The sequence below is a fragment of the Danio aesculapii genome, chromosome 7, assembly GCF_903798145.1.
Source record: "Danio aesculapii chromosome 7, fDanAes4.1, whole genome shotgun sequence".
Lineage (NCBI taxonomy): Eukaryota > Metazoa > Chordata > Actinopteri > Cypriniformes > Danionidae > Danio > Danio aesculapii.
In genome coordinates this window covers 6,352,816-6,370,419 of record NC_079441.1, presented here as the reverse complement: position 1 = coordinate 6,370,419, position 17,604 = coordinate 6,352,816, and the positions used below count along the sequence as shown (strand labels likewise).

The 17,604-nt window shown below is 36.4% G+C and overlaps 1 protein-coding gene across 1 annotated transcript; it reads left to right on the top strand.

Annotated features, from left to right (window-relative positions):
• The first annotated feature begins 15,750 nt into the window (after positions 1–15,750).
• LOC130232691 (aerolysin-like protein) lies at positions 15,751–17,271 on the top strand. Its single transcript, XM_056462665.1, has 2 exons — positions 15,751–15,800; positions 16,068–17,271. Exon 2 carries the CDS (start codon positions 16,085–16,087, stop codon positions 17,030–17,032), a length of 948 nt encoding a protein of 315 aa, XP_056318640.1. The 5' UTR covers positions 15,751–15,800; positions 16,068–16,084; the 3' UTR covers positions 17,033–17,271.
• Positions 17,272–17,604: the final 333 nt, after the last annotated feature.

Below are 17,604 nucleotides of genomic sequence, written 5' to 3'. Positions count from 1 at the left end.
AAGCGTGAGTACACCAGTTTACTGCAGCTCTTCAGTTTTTAACGTTAAAAGGTGAAATGCGAGATGTAACTTAGCTAAATAGGTGAATTGTGTTATAACAGGCGTTTGGAACAAGATACATTACGTACGATATGAATAATAACGCTGTTGGCTATAATTACTCACAATCTGAATCAGCTGATACAAACCTGCAAACGCATCCGTCCACTCGTGTGACTACGAAGAAGTAAGTCTTCCTTTAAGATCAACTTATACATGGAGAATGTCTGCTACACCCAAACGGAAAATGAAATATTTACATTTTAGGCTTGTTTGTAGTTTGGTTTGCTTTTTAATTCCATTGAGTACACTAACAAATTTTATTAATAATTGTTAGTCTGTCCTTGCGTGATTTAGTCTGAGGATGGCGCTAATCAACCACAGACAGGGTTCTGTCATGGAAAACCTGGAAAAGTCATAGAATTTTGACATGGCGTTTTCCAGGCCTGGAAAAGTTTTGGAAAAGTCATGGAAATTAGTTTAACAAATATTTGTATACTTGAATTAGGTCTGCATGATATTAAAAAAATCTGGCATTACCATATTTTGTATTTCTGTGATGTACATTGTGAATGTGAATACAATTTCACCAGATGACTTAACAGGTATGTTTGGATTGATTGACGGCAGGGGGGGGGGGGGGGTGTTTGTTGTTGTAGAGAAGTGAATCTCAAATAATATATAACAAACAAAATAAAAAAGTATAGATATATACTAATATAATGAAGATAAAAGTGAATTATAGTTTTCAAGTATTCACTATTCAGGTACAGATATTGAATAATTAACACTGCATAGTCTTCATTGTATATTATTTAATCTTTATTAAAGTTACAAAACATTTCTTGTGGCCGGATGTTTTAATATTTGAAATATTGAAATGTTCACACAGTCACAGGCCTTAAAGGGACAGTTCACTCAAAGATTAAAATGTACTCATAGGGACCATTCAATTATATTATTTCTATTAAAATATTTAAATTATTTAGTCTTCGATTTAAATTACTTTTGTGGTAATTTAAAAAATAAAAGTAATAAAAAAAATGTTTGTAACATGTGAAGGGTGTAATGAAAATTGTAAGTAAATTTTGGGTGAATTAAAAATGAATGCAGATGATAAACTTTTACTCCATTATGATTAAACTCTATATTAAACTATAATCCCAACATTGCATTTCCTGGGAAGTGACTATTGCGGATGCACACATTGCGATATCGATGTTGAAACGATATATTGTGCTGCCCTAACTTGAATATAGGTTAGTTGTCTTTACTTATTTTCTGTCCTTGGCCAAAAACTTGCTCTCACATAGTTAATGCTGTGTAAGCATTATCAAAATCAATTTTACATAGATATAAAAACTAATTTAAATAAAATAGATTGTTGCGTGTTCTATATTATGCTTTAATAAATTTGAACGTCATTGTTTTTCTTATTATTTACCATGTATATGTAGACATAACATGAAACAGTACGTCATGATAATGTACTTGAAAGTCCTGGAAATTAAGTAGTAAAAACGTGTATGAGCCCTGTACAGAACACATAATTATTTCTTTTTGCTATAATGTAGTATCTAAATACACATAAAATGTTTTTAATATAACTCATAGCAAAAAAATGGAATCAGCACACTTAAATTATTTTCACTTATAAATATTTTTATATTTTCTAATTTTTACCACCTTCATAGCTAATAAGCAAAGCACAGAAATGAGACTTTTTGTTGACTATCTGAACACTCTAGTTTTGTGTTATATAACTTAAAATAAATTAAGCTTTTGTAATTATTGTACTGTATGTATTGTACTGTAAGTGTATATTGGATTATTTTTTACTGTTAAATTTGTTACAATTTTCTGCCCAGGGACTGCAGATGTAAATTAGCTGTATAGCTAACTCTGGCACAACATGTCATGTTGTACATTGTCCCTGTATAAATAAATAATAAATAATAATTAAAATATCTTTAAAATCAGTCAGAGGAACATAAATATGGACTCATTCAAAACTGAGTGCAAAATTATGGAATCCGCTTATAATTTTCTTTTTTAAAACAAATATTGCTAACTGCTAAGTGATATTTAATTATTATATTTAATAATGCTAAATGATCAAGCGAGTGCTTGAAGTTGTTGGACTTGGATAATTAAAAAGAAAATTTCTTCAAGGAGTAAATCTAACTTTGAGAGTGACAAAAAGATCTGGTGGCTCACAAATATCTAAAATCTTATACACATAGCTAGGCCTGTATATAATCTTTTTTATTGGTGCTGTCTAACGTATTATAGTGTTCAAATAAAGCTTGTACACATGAATGTATTGCAACATTTTTCAGCCAGTTTCTTAAACTTTTCCTCTTTTATGGAAGTCTAAGCTGTTTGTCAATTTATATTTTTGCGGATTCAAACAATTATACACAACATAAAACAGATACATTTTGATGTTCTGATATATGTTCATATGTAGAAGAATCACTTCTTGCCATCCATCTGAATTTCACACATCGTCAGTGACTTCATGTGTATACTATACCTTTTTTTTGATCCAGCTGCTGCTTTAAAATTTCGGTGTCAGCGGCGATCATCATTTCCTGTCTTGTCTCTTGCCTTTTCAGTTTGTCTTTTAACGGAAGAGATGGGTTACTGATGAGCTCTGGGCGATCTAATCGAATCTTTATTTTAGTTCTTTTTTTTTTTTTTTTTAAACAAAGATTTGTTATTTAAATTAGGGCTGCTCGATGGGAAAAATCATAATCACGATTATTTTGGTCATAATAGTAATCACAATTATTCAAAACGATTATCAGTTGAGGTCAAAATTTTTTGCCCTCCTGTGATTTTTTTTATTTATTTTTTTTTTATTTTAATTTATTTTTTATTTTTTTTATTTTTTTTATTTATTATTATTTAAAAAAAAAAATAAAAAAATTTTATACTTTTTTTTATAATGAATATCTCCCAAATGATGTTTAACAGAGCAAGGAATTTTACCAGTATTTCATCAAATTTTTTTCTTCTGAAGAAAGTCTTGTTTGTTTTATTTTGACTAGAATAAAAGCAGTTTTTAATATTTTGAATCCTATTTTAGGGTCAATATTATTAGCCCCCTTAAGCAATATATATTTTTGATCGTCTGCAGAAGAAACTACTGTTGACTTGCTTAATTAAGCCTTTGAATGTCACTTTAAACTGAATACTAGTATCTTGAAAAATATCTAGTCAAATATTATTTACTGTCATCATAGCAAAGATAAAATATATCAGTTATTAGAAATGAGTTATTAAAACTATTATGTTTAGAAATGGGTTGAGAAAAATCTCTCCATTAAACAGAAATTGGGGGGGGGGGGAGGGTCGCTAATAATTCAGGAGGGCTAATAATTCTGACTTTAACTGTATATAAGCACAGTTATTTTCCTCCCTGTAAATAAGGAAAGTGAAATAAATACAATAGAATAAATATATGAAACAAACTGTGCTTTAAGCATCTTCACTGTAAGAAAAAAACAGGAACAGTGAGGGATTTTCTCCTTTTGTTGTTTGACTAATGATAAAAACAGTCGGCAGCAGGATTATTGCGCGCTGTCACTTTAAGAGTACTGCGGCTCAGATATGGTTTCTCTTTCACATGTTGTTTGATACCCAAATTGTTTGTTAATTACATAAATGAGAGTTAATATAAATAATCACTAAACACCGCGCTCTGACACATGTGCATGTATCTGACCATTAAAGCGCTCGCATTAAGATGGCGTTAGATGTGAGTGCTTTGCTCGTCTCTGAGGCTAAGCGCGCACACACACAGAAGCATGGCCTTTTAAAAGCATGAATGATGCGCATCCCGTGCTGCAAACGTTACATTACAGTACATGCTTTTAGTCCTTTTCATGTGGAACTGAGCTTTGCAGAGCAACAAATGTGTACAACTGGAAAGGGGCGGTATATGACGCAATAATCGTTTATCTCGATTAATGCTTTTTCACAATCGTTAGAAGCCAAAATCGAAATTGGATTTTCGATTAATTCCACAGCCCTAATTTTCGCTCAAATGTCTACAGTAAAGCTGTACGGGTCGCTTGCATATCATATGAGAAGCGCTTCTCACAACACAGATGCTTCATACACATAAATACTTCTGTATAAATGTTTATTACTAACCTTTCTATGAACAGGATTTGATTATGACTGCAGATCAAAGTTGCGAAATACATTTAAGTCCTTATTTAGGTTAAAAAACAACACAAAATATAACCCAGTCAGAGCAGACCTCTCATCTGTGTCTGTAATCTTCAGCAGCACATGTAGCAAACACGACGTATAGCCGTTTCACTTTATTTCAGGATGCATTTATACCGCTCTGCAGTTCTACTGGAGACATTCATAAATATTCCTAGCTACTCTAATAAATGCTGGAGACATACTCGTTACATAAACGCATTAATCGCACTTCAGCACTGTTTATTTGAGAGTGCACAAGAAGATCTGCGCGCTCTTGAAGCGGCTCATATTTGAGGGGGCGTGCAAGAAGTTTTGTGCACGAGCAGAGAAAATCTGCATGCTGTAGGCTATTACATAAATGCGATCTCAACTTCTACTGCGTTCACAACATTTGTCATTGAAATAACGCCACAGGTAGTTGGTAGATCTGTGTAAAAAAAGGTCTGCCACCACAGCTAGAAAAAATCCTAGAGGAAACACTTCAATGTGCTCCTTTTTTTCCGGCTTCTTCTTTTTTTCGCGCTTCATTCTCGCATTTGTCAGTGTCTGACAGGATCGGGTTTCAAAAGCACGTCAATAATCAAGCGCACGTTATTATCATCAGCTCAAGAAGTTTGTTATTTCAGATATAGACGCGCGGCAAGCGCAAGCAAGAAAGCGAAACCGCTCACGCTTCAGACTGGCTCGTAAAAAACTACGAGGCACAGGGTAAATCTGCTCTTCTTTTTGGCTTTGTGGCTGTTCATCAAGACAATGACAAGGTTTGTTTGAGCTCGGGTCGATCATGGCTCGTTATTATATGTATATGTAATTCCGCTGTAATCTCACGGCTGTGTGTGTATTTTAAACATGACGGGTTTTTTGTTTTCATTCTGGCTTGTTGCGCAAGCGAATGACGTTTCTCTGTAAACCAATAGCGTTCAGCTGCGCGTCTAGCTCCGCCTTTTGGTACCCTTTCTCGTGTTTAGTACCCTTTCATAGGGTGCCGAAAAAATGGTACGGTTTAGTGGAAACGGGCCATAAAAGGGCGAAGCCACACTAGCTATGTTTCCATCCACCTATTTTTTTATGCACATTTTGGATATGGGCATAAAAAATGGTTGATGGAAACGGCAAGATGTGCATAAATTTAGAAAATATGCATAAAAAGCATAAGCACATAACTGAGTAGGATAAACTTTTTATTCGATTAGAAAAGATGCGCATGTACTACGATGGAAACACTTTTACCCAACAAATTCCAGTATGTGTATTAAAATAAAGTCTTTTGTTATAAGGGATCATGCGATGATACAAATGTGTGTGAATAGATAAACCCGCAGGCTGAGCACAATGTAAAACACCTGAAATGTTGTTTTGGTTTTGTGTAAAATGTTTTAACCATTTCAATATTAGTGTTATTATATTATTAATTACCTCCCGAAACAAGAGCTGACAAACAATTTAAGTATAGTCTACCAAACCGGCAAGTTAAATAAACTTAAATATGCAAGTTTTGGGAAACTCCATTACTCAATTAAATTGAGGCATAGAGCTTACTCGATAAATTTAGTTCAGTCAACTGAATATATATACAAAGGAATAATTTTATTCTTATTAAACTTCACAGCCTCAAATAGAAAACAACTGGACGGGGATTACATACTTGGATTAAGAATCGGATATAATTTAAATTTTGATTCCTCTTGTCCAATTTCTGCATGTACATTTTTTTCACTCGCTACTCTGCCAGAAACTTCGCCGCTGGAGAGCACCTTTAATAATAATCTAAACATTTGTCTAGGGATGGACCGCAAGATGTGCTCAAAAGAGTGGCTGCATGTGGTGAAGAATGATGGCAAAGCTAAGTGTAGTTATTGTAATAAACTAATAAGTTATAAAGCAAAGTGTCGCGACCAACATGACAAAGCATCTGCAGTTGGTTCACATACAAAAAATGAATTAAAAGAATGGTGTGTTAGGTTCATTGTGCATCCTGCGGGTGCAACCAACAAGAGTTGTGCATTTTAGTTTAACTTTTTGAGTGTAATGAGCAGCTCGTTGTTAGATTTTGTGTAAATATATTGAGGTGGAACTAAATAGTGTGTTTTAGTCATATTATTCTATTCAAAACAGCACTCAGACGCAAATTTATTCTCAAAAACGTGGCATGAGAGCGATGCATGTGTTGGATGATTGTTTTTTTTTTTTTTACGTTTGCAATCAATTCCTGATCCTTTGCCAAAAGCTTTAATCAAAAGACTTGAAGTAATTAAATTACTTTCGATGTGCTAAAATGTTTGTTAAACGAATGTTATTTAAAAAAAAAACATATGACTACATATTAAAACTATAAAACAGAATAAAGTGCATGGTCTAATCGGAAATAAAGGAAATTAGTTATCTATTTCATTATTAAAGGCATAAAATATGTTATACCTTTTATAAATTGAGTTTAATTGATCTGAAACTTTTAATTACATTTTCTTTTCTTGTAAATAATGAAAGTTGCGTCAGATTAATAAAAATGAACCTCAATATCTGCGTGAACAGGGCCACAATGGCTTTTTTTTTACATTGAAACTATATAATACAGTGTTTTCTGTCTGGCAAAGGCATCAGAAAAACCTGCTGAATCTCTGTGAATATTTCACTGCTGCTCTTATAGTTGTGTAAACTGCTTCCTTGTCCTCATTTGTAAGTCGCTTTGGATAAAAGCGTCTGCTAAATGACTAAATGTAAATGTAAATTTAGTTAACTAATAAAACAGTTTAGTGATGTTAGTAATGCACAGAAAAATGCAAAGCAGAATTCTCCTGAGCTCATTAACCCACTGATGACAGCCACTTTGTGATGGTTTTAAAGTGGTTAATGATGTTTGTTGTGTCACCTTGGGAAGTTTAGACTGAACAGGAGCAAAGGCTACCTGATCATCATTGCATTCCTCGAAAAAAACACTTGACATCTAGATGCAGTCACCTCATGCTTGTGACGCGGTACAATTCGTTAACTCCGCCCATTAAAATAACAGCTTGATCTTTATACTGTAAAATCATGACGATATTTAATTATTGATAGTGGGCCACAAATATCGTTATCATGATGATAATACGATTAATCGTGCAGCCACTTATTGTCCAGATAACTGAATGTTTGGAAAATGTATTGGTATGCTGTCTGAATAAGATTTGACGTTTTGGATTCCATCATTATGAAGTTTCATTCCTCAATTATCTGCAAATCGTTAAATCAATGCAAAAGTAGATCAACATATTTCAAATGAAAATTAGCGTGTGAAAATGACCTATTTTTTTTCCCCGAAGGATTAATTGTGATTTTGAGCTCACTACACTTGAAATCTTAAGTTTATGCATTTTCATGGTACATACGTTAAATTAAAGAGCCCATATTATACATGAAATAGGGTCATATTTAGGTTGTAAGGGTCTCCAACAACAGTCTAATATGCATGCAAGGTCATAAAACACTTTGATGGTCTTATAACCTGCATTTATTTTTACCTAATTATCCCAACGACTCCCATATGAATCGTTCAGCGATTCATTTGTTCCCAACCCCCTCCTCAGCGCGAAGCTAATCTGCGCTGATTGGACCGATGACAGCCTGCTGCGATTGGTCGACAGTGACAGGCTTCAGCACGAGACAGAGTGAAATGCCCAGCTGGTAATCAACTATATAAAAGTAGTCACAGTGCACACGCGCTTCATAGTGTAAGGCTTTTTTCACACACACACACACACACAACCCTCCTCAGAAGAACTGGGGAGATTGATGCGAGTCTCTCTCTCTCTCTCCCTCTCCCTCTCTCTCTCTCACACACACACACAACGCTCCTCAGAAGAACTAGGGAAAGCGACGCGAGTCTCTCTCTCTCTCTCTCTCTCTCTCTCTCTCTCTCTCTCTCTCTCTCTCTCTCTCTCTCTCTCTCTCTCTCTCTCTCTCTCTCTCTCTCTCTCTCTCTCTCACACACACACACAACGCTCCTCAGAAAAACTAGGGAAAGCGACGCGAGTCTCTCTCTCTCTCTCTCTCTCTCTCTCCCTCTCTCTCTCTCACACACACACACACACACACACACACACAACGCTCCTCAGAAGAACTAGGGAAAGTGACACAAGTCTCCTGTCTCCTAGCTGACGATCGATCGCCATAGCAACGACAAACGGCAGTGGAACGCGAGCTCACAAAAGCCTTTAATGTTAAATCCGTAAACAAAGCGGCACGCGTCGCGTTTTTAACGTGGCTTACATGTGATAAGAGAATATAAAGAGTAACCGCGTGTACTGTACCAGGTTAACAACTCATCTTTGGGTAGAGACTGTCAATATTATCCATCTGAGCACAGCGTGACTTCAGTCGACCGGCGGCGTCTGTGTGTGTGTGTCTAGTGTTTTTTCTGTGTTAGTGGGCGGGGCCGCAGGTTTCAAATCTCCCTGGTTTGCGCGCATAACTACTGGCGAGGCTTGTGTTTCGTGGCTGCGTCATCGCGAAACACCTAATGACTCGTTATCAAGGCGACTCGTTTGAAGCACTATGAGTCGACTCTTTTATAGATGAATCAATAGTTTTAAACACTGTACACTTACAGATTTAAGCCTTAGCTGGATATTTCACTTCACTTAGAGCTGTGTTACACACTACATGGAAGGGCATTTTCAAAAACCCATAATATGGGCTCTTTAACAAATTTTTAAGTGATAGGACCAAAATGCTAAATTTTAAGTTATGTTCAGTCAACGTTACTTAAGTAAAGACAACATTAGGGTTTTCAGTGTAGTGTAACCTTATATTATATTCATTATTTTAATTTATATTTTGTTAATTAATACTTAATTGTAAAAAATTTTATTGAATCTACTTACAGTCGAAAGTCTATTTCAATATGTCTGGTGCAAAGTTTAATATGTGTTAGTTGAGAAAGTTATAGTGGTGCTCTTGCTCCTTTAAGGGAGGCTCACCGGAAAGCAGGAAATGGAGAAAAAAGTGCAGACAAAAAGTTTGGTGGTGGCAATGCTGTTGTAATGCTGTTTATGAATGTTGTGTCGATGTTCCAGATTAAAGCAAAAGAAAGGAATTATCACCCTGGTAACCCGTGTTTATTTATGATACCCACGTTGGAGAGACTGGTGTGTAAACAGCCAGAAATAAGGGTTACAATAGCAATAGAGGCAATCAGGCTTGTTTTCATTTGTTTAAAACCACAAGTAAATCTGATAATGAGGCTGATTAAAAGAGATCTCAAGAAGGTGGAACTGTGTGCCTGGATCAGGATAGCGGCAGACTGAAGCAAAGCGAGTCAAGTTGGCCACCACACATGACGGAGGAGCTAACTGTTGGCTCTTCTTGAAGATTAGACAGAGTGAGTTATTTAATTACTATTTTTCACTTGGAAGTGAACTGAAACGGCACTTAGAGAGTTAATGTGAGGTCTCTCTCTCGGACAAAATAAGTCTAAGTGATGCGTACTATTACTATTTATTACAAATTGATTCATTTTTGTATTAATTCTTAATTTTTATTTTTTTTTTTCATCTTATTTTGTGTTAAAAAATAAAGAGATTTTGAGAAGATTGGAATTTTTGAACAAAGTTTGTCTTGTGGAAAACCTGATGCGGCACAGCCTCACCCAGACTAAATTGCCCCCAGGTAAATTGAGTTTGAGATCCCTGGTCTAAATGTATTCATTAATTATGAATGTGATCTGTGCAAGATTAGAAACACATTTGAAATTCAACACTCACTTGGAGTTAGATTAAATCTAGAGCTGGAAACAAATTAAAATAAATTCGAATAAATTACAGAATTCCTTTCAGAAGAAGCTTACAAGGAATTAACCTTTAACCATTCTTTAGATTCCACCGTTGGGCTGGGAGAATGGAACCCTTCAACCTGCCGAACTGTTCATTGCCTATCGGCTGTTTCCACCCTTGTTTTCAATAAACCCCTTAACCTCATCCTGCTTTTGTGTCCACTCTCCAGCACCTTGACAGAGCCACAGTGTAGTGGAACTTTTTCACACTCCATTCAAACCTGTGTATTCTGTTGTCCGCTTGTAATCAGAATAGCAATGTACTAATATTGTACTAATTCAATATTACGTTTAATTGTACAATAATACATCAATATATATTGCTGTGAAATATCCACTACCTTTATAAACCAGGCTTACATTTTGAGTACAACTTCTGTATTTTTAGTATTATAAAAACTCTGATAGCTGAATAGAGCATGCTGCATGACAGGTCAATATTCACTTGACTGATCATCATCGGTGAATTCTGTGAATTCTGTTGTATGACAGGGCTGATCAGCTCATCAATCAGCTCCTTGTATGTTTTAAGAATGGTACCAATGCATAGAAAGTACAAAAGTATCAAAGTTCACCATGTCAGTTTTCGCAACTTTTTTTTTCCCCCAGGCTGTGAGATCTTTAAAGTCCAACACCCCATCCCGGTCATTCAGAGTAGGCTACTGTCAGGCAGTATACCCAAACAGCTAGTGAAAAAAAGTAGGCATACTGAGTATACGTGCGTATAGCCACGACTACACCATGAAGCCAATATAAGCCAATAAAAACTATTTTGCAGATGTAAAACTAAATATAAACTACACAGATTGTCACATATCCGTTGATATGCTGTAATAAATTTGAACATAAGTTTTGATTCTCGTTTACCACATGTACATGGACATTACATAAAACATCATGAATATTTACCTCAAAGTTTTGGAAAAGTCATGGAAAAGTCTTAATTTTAATAGTTAATATGTGTATGAACCCTGATTAATTGTTTTGGGTAAATGATGCACACACCCACACACACACAAATAATTAGGTAATGAGACAATAGCTATGTTTTCATTCACCTATTTTTATACGCGTTTTGGATATGCGTATAAAAAACGGTTGATGGAAATGCGCATCAATTTTGAAAATGCGAATGAGAAACTTATGCGCATAACTGAGTAGGATTAATTTAAGATTAAGATTAAGAAAAGATGAGCATAAACTAAGATGGAAACACTTTTATCGAACAAATTCTATTATGCGCATTAAAAAAAGTCATGTGATTTCGTTTTAACAGATCATGTAGTGATGAAAATGTGTGTGACTGGATAAACCAGCAGGCTGAGCACATTGTAAAACATCTGAAATGTTGTTTTGGTCATTCTGAAATGTCAGTATTAGTGTTTCATTATCTCCAGATTTGTAAAGAGCATCTGTGCTCCGTGTCTAATGCCTACAAACACCACCACGCATTCATTGCGTGTCGGGATTGTCTTCTGAGGTGCAAGTCATTTAATAAATCAAAAAGATTCACGCAGCTTCTCCTACCGCAGAAAATTCTGTTTTTACTGTTGATACTTGGCGCCAGTTAATCAGGAAGTGAGGATTTAGTTCTCTTTGACTCATTGGATGGAAACGGTGCTTTATTCGCATGTTTTATATGCGATATTCTAGTTTTGCGTATAAATTTAATTCACATCTTTGGATGGAAACATAGCTAATAACCTGCTCAAAATAAGCCATTTGAGAGTTAGCCTAGCTAAAAATAATCTGCTTAAGTGAGCGATCAACTTGGAATAATCGAAAAAAGTGAGTGAATAAAAAAAAAAGGGTTTCAAGGAATGATCCATTCAGAATAATTGTTTGTAGTCAATTAATTAGGAGCAATGTTTATTTGTCCTTTAATTAATTAAATGTTCAAAAGTGTAAAGTTAAATTCATCCAGTAATGAAACGAGTTGGGTCTTGAAGTGAGTCATTGAAACATTCATTAACTGCACACATCTACTTCACATTTGTAAACATTATTATAATACTGGGTCAAAAAATATCTGAAGATAACCGTTAAGGTTTTACTGAATTGTTGAAAATTCTCGAAAATGAATGAAATTGACTTTAATTAGGCTAATGATTGGTATTTCTTTCTGTAATTGCCTAATTGGATCACTAGCAGACTTCCAGTGAACTTCAGGACAAATTGAATGTTAATGATACACTCGCAATTTTTGTCTCCAAATACTTTGGTGTAGGCATGGCACGATAACCAGTTTCAAGGTTTACTGTGATTTGGAAAAGTCAAGGTTTTAAAACAGCTCAAATTTTCTGTTATACCGTTCCTAAGGTATATGTAAGTTTTTTTTTATTTTTTTCATGTTTTTTTTAAAATGTGTTGTAAAGAAATCTGTGTTATTGAAACAAGAAGACAGTAGAATGATTGATTTGATTTTTTTTGCCTGACATCTTTACTGTTCCAAAATATTATAAATATTATAAAATAAATATTTTGTGTTCGAGGAAATAAAGTTTTTTTTTTTTTTTTTTTTTTTTTACCAAGACATTTAATAACTTATTTCAGAGCAGTAATCACAATACTTATCCAAGGTTATCATACCGTCTGAAACTTATACCGGCCCATGTCTACTTTGGTGATAACATCAAATTAAAAGCTGTTGCTTATCATTTTATGTTCCTGAAGGATGTTATGTTCACATGGCCAATGTTTGTTCACCATACATGTGATATCCTTGTGCATATACAGTGTGTGATTATGTGTAGACAATCAGTCATTGTGGCTAGGCTGAAGCATTCAAAAGTGTGTACTCATGTACATTGTGTCTTACATGTCCAATAGGGTATTTGTGAACGAGTGGGCTTGACAAACCACCTGTAGAAACTCTTCTGTCTCTCAAAAAAAAAAAACACCCCTTCCTCACTCTAACGCTTAATTCTCTAAACACTGTATAATTTTATATAATTAGCACTTCTTGTGTGTATTGCCTTTTCTTGTTGAATGCCTCGATTGTAAGTCGCTTTGGACAAAAGCGTCTGCTAAATGACTAAATGTAAATGTAACAAATGTAATGTAAATGTAATTTACATTAGATCTAGCCTACCCTGTTGTTGTCTATTGGAAGAAATGATTCAATAGAGCCGCCATTTTAGTACAGGGTAGCGCTCCTTTGAAATGAATGCAGGACCAAGGTGCAGTGGAGGACTGTGACCAGATGTACACACATATTTATGATTGGGATTTTCCCGGTGGTCATTATACAAATATTATTTTAAATTATAAAAATTATAACTTTTCTACATCGATGGATAAGTGATCGCACGGGCGTCCCTGACAAAGATCGTGTGTTCGTGTGCATGGAAATGTACTGTACTATCCACCCTCCCTGTTAAATTTGACTTCAAGAGTTCACACTTAGATGATGCTCGACTATGATAGCAGGTTTGGCATGCTGTCCCGGGAGAGAACCCTGAGCTCGCAGATAGATGAGCCCAAGGTTCCCGCCTGGTCAATGAGCATTAGGAGGGATACGAGATCAGGAGTTTCTCGAGTGCCCCCTTTGGCTATGTATGCATTAAGTGCTTGTGACTGTATTACAATTCACTTATGTACATGTTTTTAGACTGTGGGAGGAAACCGGAGGACCCGGAGAAAACCCACGCAAACACAGGGAGAACATGCAAACTCCACGCAGGGAGTGCCGACTGGCTCAATTAGAACTTGAACCTGTGGCCTTCTTACTGCGAGGCAGCAGCGCTAACCACTGAGCCACCATGTTGCCCGATCATGAAAGAGGAGGAGGGAGAAGGGAAGGATGGGGGGGGTTTCCAAAAACGAAGATAAGGAATGAAGTTTAGGCAGGATATTTATAGTAGTTTTAGAATGATCTGATAGGCTAGCTAATGATTAGCAATGAGGATCAGCTGTAGTCAACCATATCACGTGCTCCTCTCGAAATTAGTTTGTGAAACTTCACTTCAAGAGTTCACACTTAGATGATGCTCGACTATGATAGCAGGTTTGGCATGCTGTCCCGGGAGAGAACCCTGAGCTCGCAGATAGATGAGCCCAAGGTTCCCGCCTGGTCAATGAGCATTAGGAGGGATACGAGATCAGGAGTTTCTCGAGTGCCCCCCAAAATGCTACCTAACTCGGGACAGCAGCCGCGTATTCGGAGAACGCCCCCCAAAGGCAAAAAGGGTGATATATCCGGCTGCTGGATATAACGGAAGGAAAGGAAGAAACGAGGAAAAATAGAGATGTATAATATATACACGTACATATAAGTATGCACATGCACATACATACATACATACATATATATATATATATATATATATATATATATATATATATATATATATATATATATATACATATATATACATACATACATACATACATACATACATACATACATACATACATACATACATACATACGCACACACACGTACACACAAACATATACACACACATACATACGGGCACGTATGCATAAAACAGGTTAGTCTAGGGCCTGGGAGGGGTAGTGACGTGACTCGAGCTCGAAGTCACAGCTCGGGCGGTTGAGCTATTAAAGGCTGGCTCTAGCAGGAGTCGGGGAGAAGGGAGTGGGCGGTGAAGACTCCTGCTAGAGGGTGAGATTGAGGAGGCCAGCATAATGTATGACATGCGTCCAGATATATGGGTGTATGTGATCGCATATATACATCAATAGCGTATACATGCGTGTATATGCAGACTCTCATGCAAATGCGCAGTTGCCTGCTGCATGCATATGCGAATGAATCTGGGCTAGAGAAGGGGCAGTGACGTGACCCGAAGCTCGAAGTCACAGCTCGGACAATTGAGCTATCAAAGGCGGGTTCTAGCGGGAGTCGATTGGCGATAAAGTCTCCCACTAGAGGGTGAGCTTAGGGGTGCCAGCATAATGTATGACATGCGTCCGAACACGTGAGTGCAAGTGGACGCATATCCACATCATTCGCATGTGCATGCGTTGATGTGCAAAAGCGGACGCGTACTCGTTTGCTGCATGCACATACGAATGTAGCTAGGCCGGGAAAGTGGTCAGTGACGTGACTCGAGCTCAAAGTCACAGCTTGGGCAATTGAGCTATCAAAGGCGGGTTCTAGCGGGAGTCGGTTGGTGGTGAAGACTCCCACTGGAGTGTGAGCTTAGGGGTTTCCAAAAACGAAGATAAGGAATGAAGTTTAGGCAGGATATTTATAGTAGTTTTAGAATGATCTGATAGGCTAGCTAATGATTAGCAATGAGGATCAGCTGTAATCAATAATATCACGTGCTCCTCTCGAAATTAGTTTGTGAAACTTCACCTAATCAGACTCAAAATGAGTCACAATTGTACTTTGCATTGTCCACTTGCAATCAGATCGATGAAATCCTGGTCATCTTAATACCTGGTGTGAATAGGGCCTTAGTTACAACGACCAAGCCAATTTTGTTAGACAGCTTAGTTTGTTGAAAAGCTTGTTTCATGATTATTTTGAAAGCTTTATTCATGCTTTCCTCATACTTCATACATTTTCTCAGAAACAAGATTCTGGAGTAGTCATTAATCACCTGTCAAAAGGTCAACGATTTTTAGCATAGATTACTGACGCATAGTTTAGGGGTGTGTTTCCAGGTCTATTTAAGCAGGAGCTCAATCAAACATCATTCACTTGTCCAGCTCGACAAGCTGCTCTTGTGAAGAAGCTGATCAGACTACAGTCATTCATGTAAGTATAATTCCTGTGATGGGGATCTAAAGTGTATTTTAAATAGCTAACAAATATCTTGAAACTTTGCATTAGGTTAATACAAGATTATGCAATATAGTTTAAATTATGGAACCTTTGGTTGGCAAGTAAATTTAATGCAAATTACTGTCAAATGTGGAACAAGTAAAATTGTTGTTTATGCTTATTAAAATCTTCTTGAGTAAATGTATATAAATGAAACATATATCAAAATTCTAATACTAATTTTGTGATGTCATTTTTCAGACCTAAATTCATCAGAGATGGGCTACCCAACAATGCTACAGAAAATTGGTGGCCAAGGAGGTTCTTCATTTTCATTTACTGGTGAAAACAATGGTGCCAGTTTAGAGAAGATCTGGGTTTGGGTGGGAGGATGGCAGATCAAGGCTGTCAGGGCTTGGCTTTCAGATGGTAGAGATGAAACCTTTGGAGAACCATCTGGATCACATCAAGAGTATGTGTTTTCACCTGGAGAGTGTTTCACCTCACTGTCCCTCTGGGGGAACGGAGCAGGAACACGTCTTGGAGCCATCAAATTCAAGACCAATAAGGGTGGAGAATTTTTTGCATATATGACAAGTTGGGGTTTAAAAACAGAATATCCCATGGATGTCGGCTCTGGTTATTGTCTTGGCATTGTTGGAAGAGGTGGTTCAGACATTGACTGCATGGGGTTCATGTTTCTCAATGCAGTTCAGTCAACAGTTCTCACCAATGTCAACTATCCCACCATCAACCAGCTGATCCCAAAAGTGGCCACGGAAGAGATCAAGTCGATCAATTTTGAAAACAAAACCTCTGTTAAGCAAGAGCAAAAAGTTGAAACCTCAAAGAAAGTGATCAAAAGATCTTCATGGTCTATGACTAAGAGCTTTTCATCAACATTCAGCGTGGAGGTGAAGGCTGGGATTCCAGAAGTTGTAGACGTTTCTACAGGATTCAGTGTCAGCTTTGGAGTTGAAAGCACCTATAGTCTGGAGCAGACAGATGAGAAAAATGAAACTCTGACCACCACAGTGGAAGTCCCGCCAAAGAAGAAGGTGGATGTTCACATCACCATTGGCAGAGCCAGTTTTGACCTGCCGTACACTGGCACAGTGAAGATCACTTGCAAGAACGGCAGTGTGTTACAGTATGAAACCAAGGGCCAATACAAAGGCGTCACTTACACTGATATCAAAGTGAATACAGTTGAAAAAGATCTGTAATGTCAAGATGGATTGTTCTTTTCTGGCTACTGGGTTAACCAGCAATGATTTAGCTTATTTACCTTTGATTAGGTTTTTTCTGTGCTCTCATTCCTCTGACTAGTTTTGAATGAGTCTTTGTTTAATAATTTAGAAAAAAGGAAATGTATACTCAGCCTTGTCTTTTTAAAATAAACTTTTCTGATTCTGTTTCAGAATGGTCAAATAGCTTTATAGTAGTTTTGTAACCCGTACCAGATTATGTGATTTACTTCATGTAAGTAAACGTAAATGTTCAATGAAACATTAATAACAATAATAAAATAATTGAATTTAAAATGAACTGTGTGTAAATGAAATGGTGTTTTTTTTAAATGGTGTTGTTCAACAAAGGAGTAAATGGGCTGATATAAGTGCTTCCCACAGGTTTGAAATACTTGCGGTGGTGGCCGGATTGAAACGCACCTTTTATCCACGGCACATAAATAGTTAACTATATGCGACAAACAAAACATAGTTTGATTTTTAACACTATTTTTATTATTATCTGTTTTAAACCTTTTCTTTTCAATGGGTTAAAGTAAAAAAAAAGA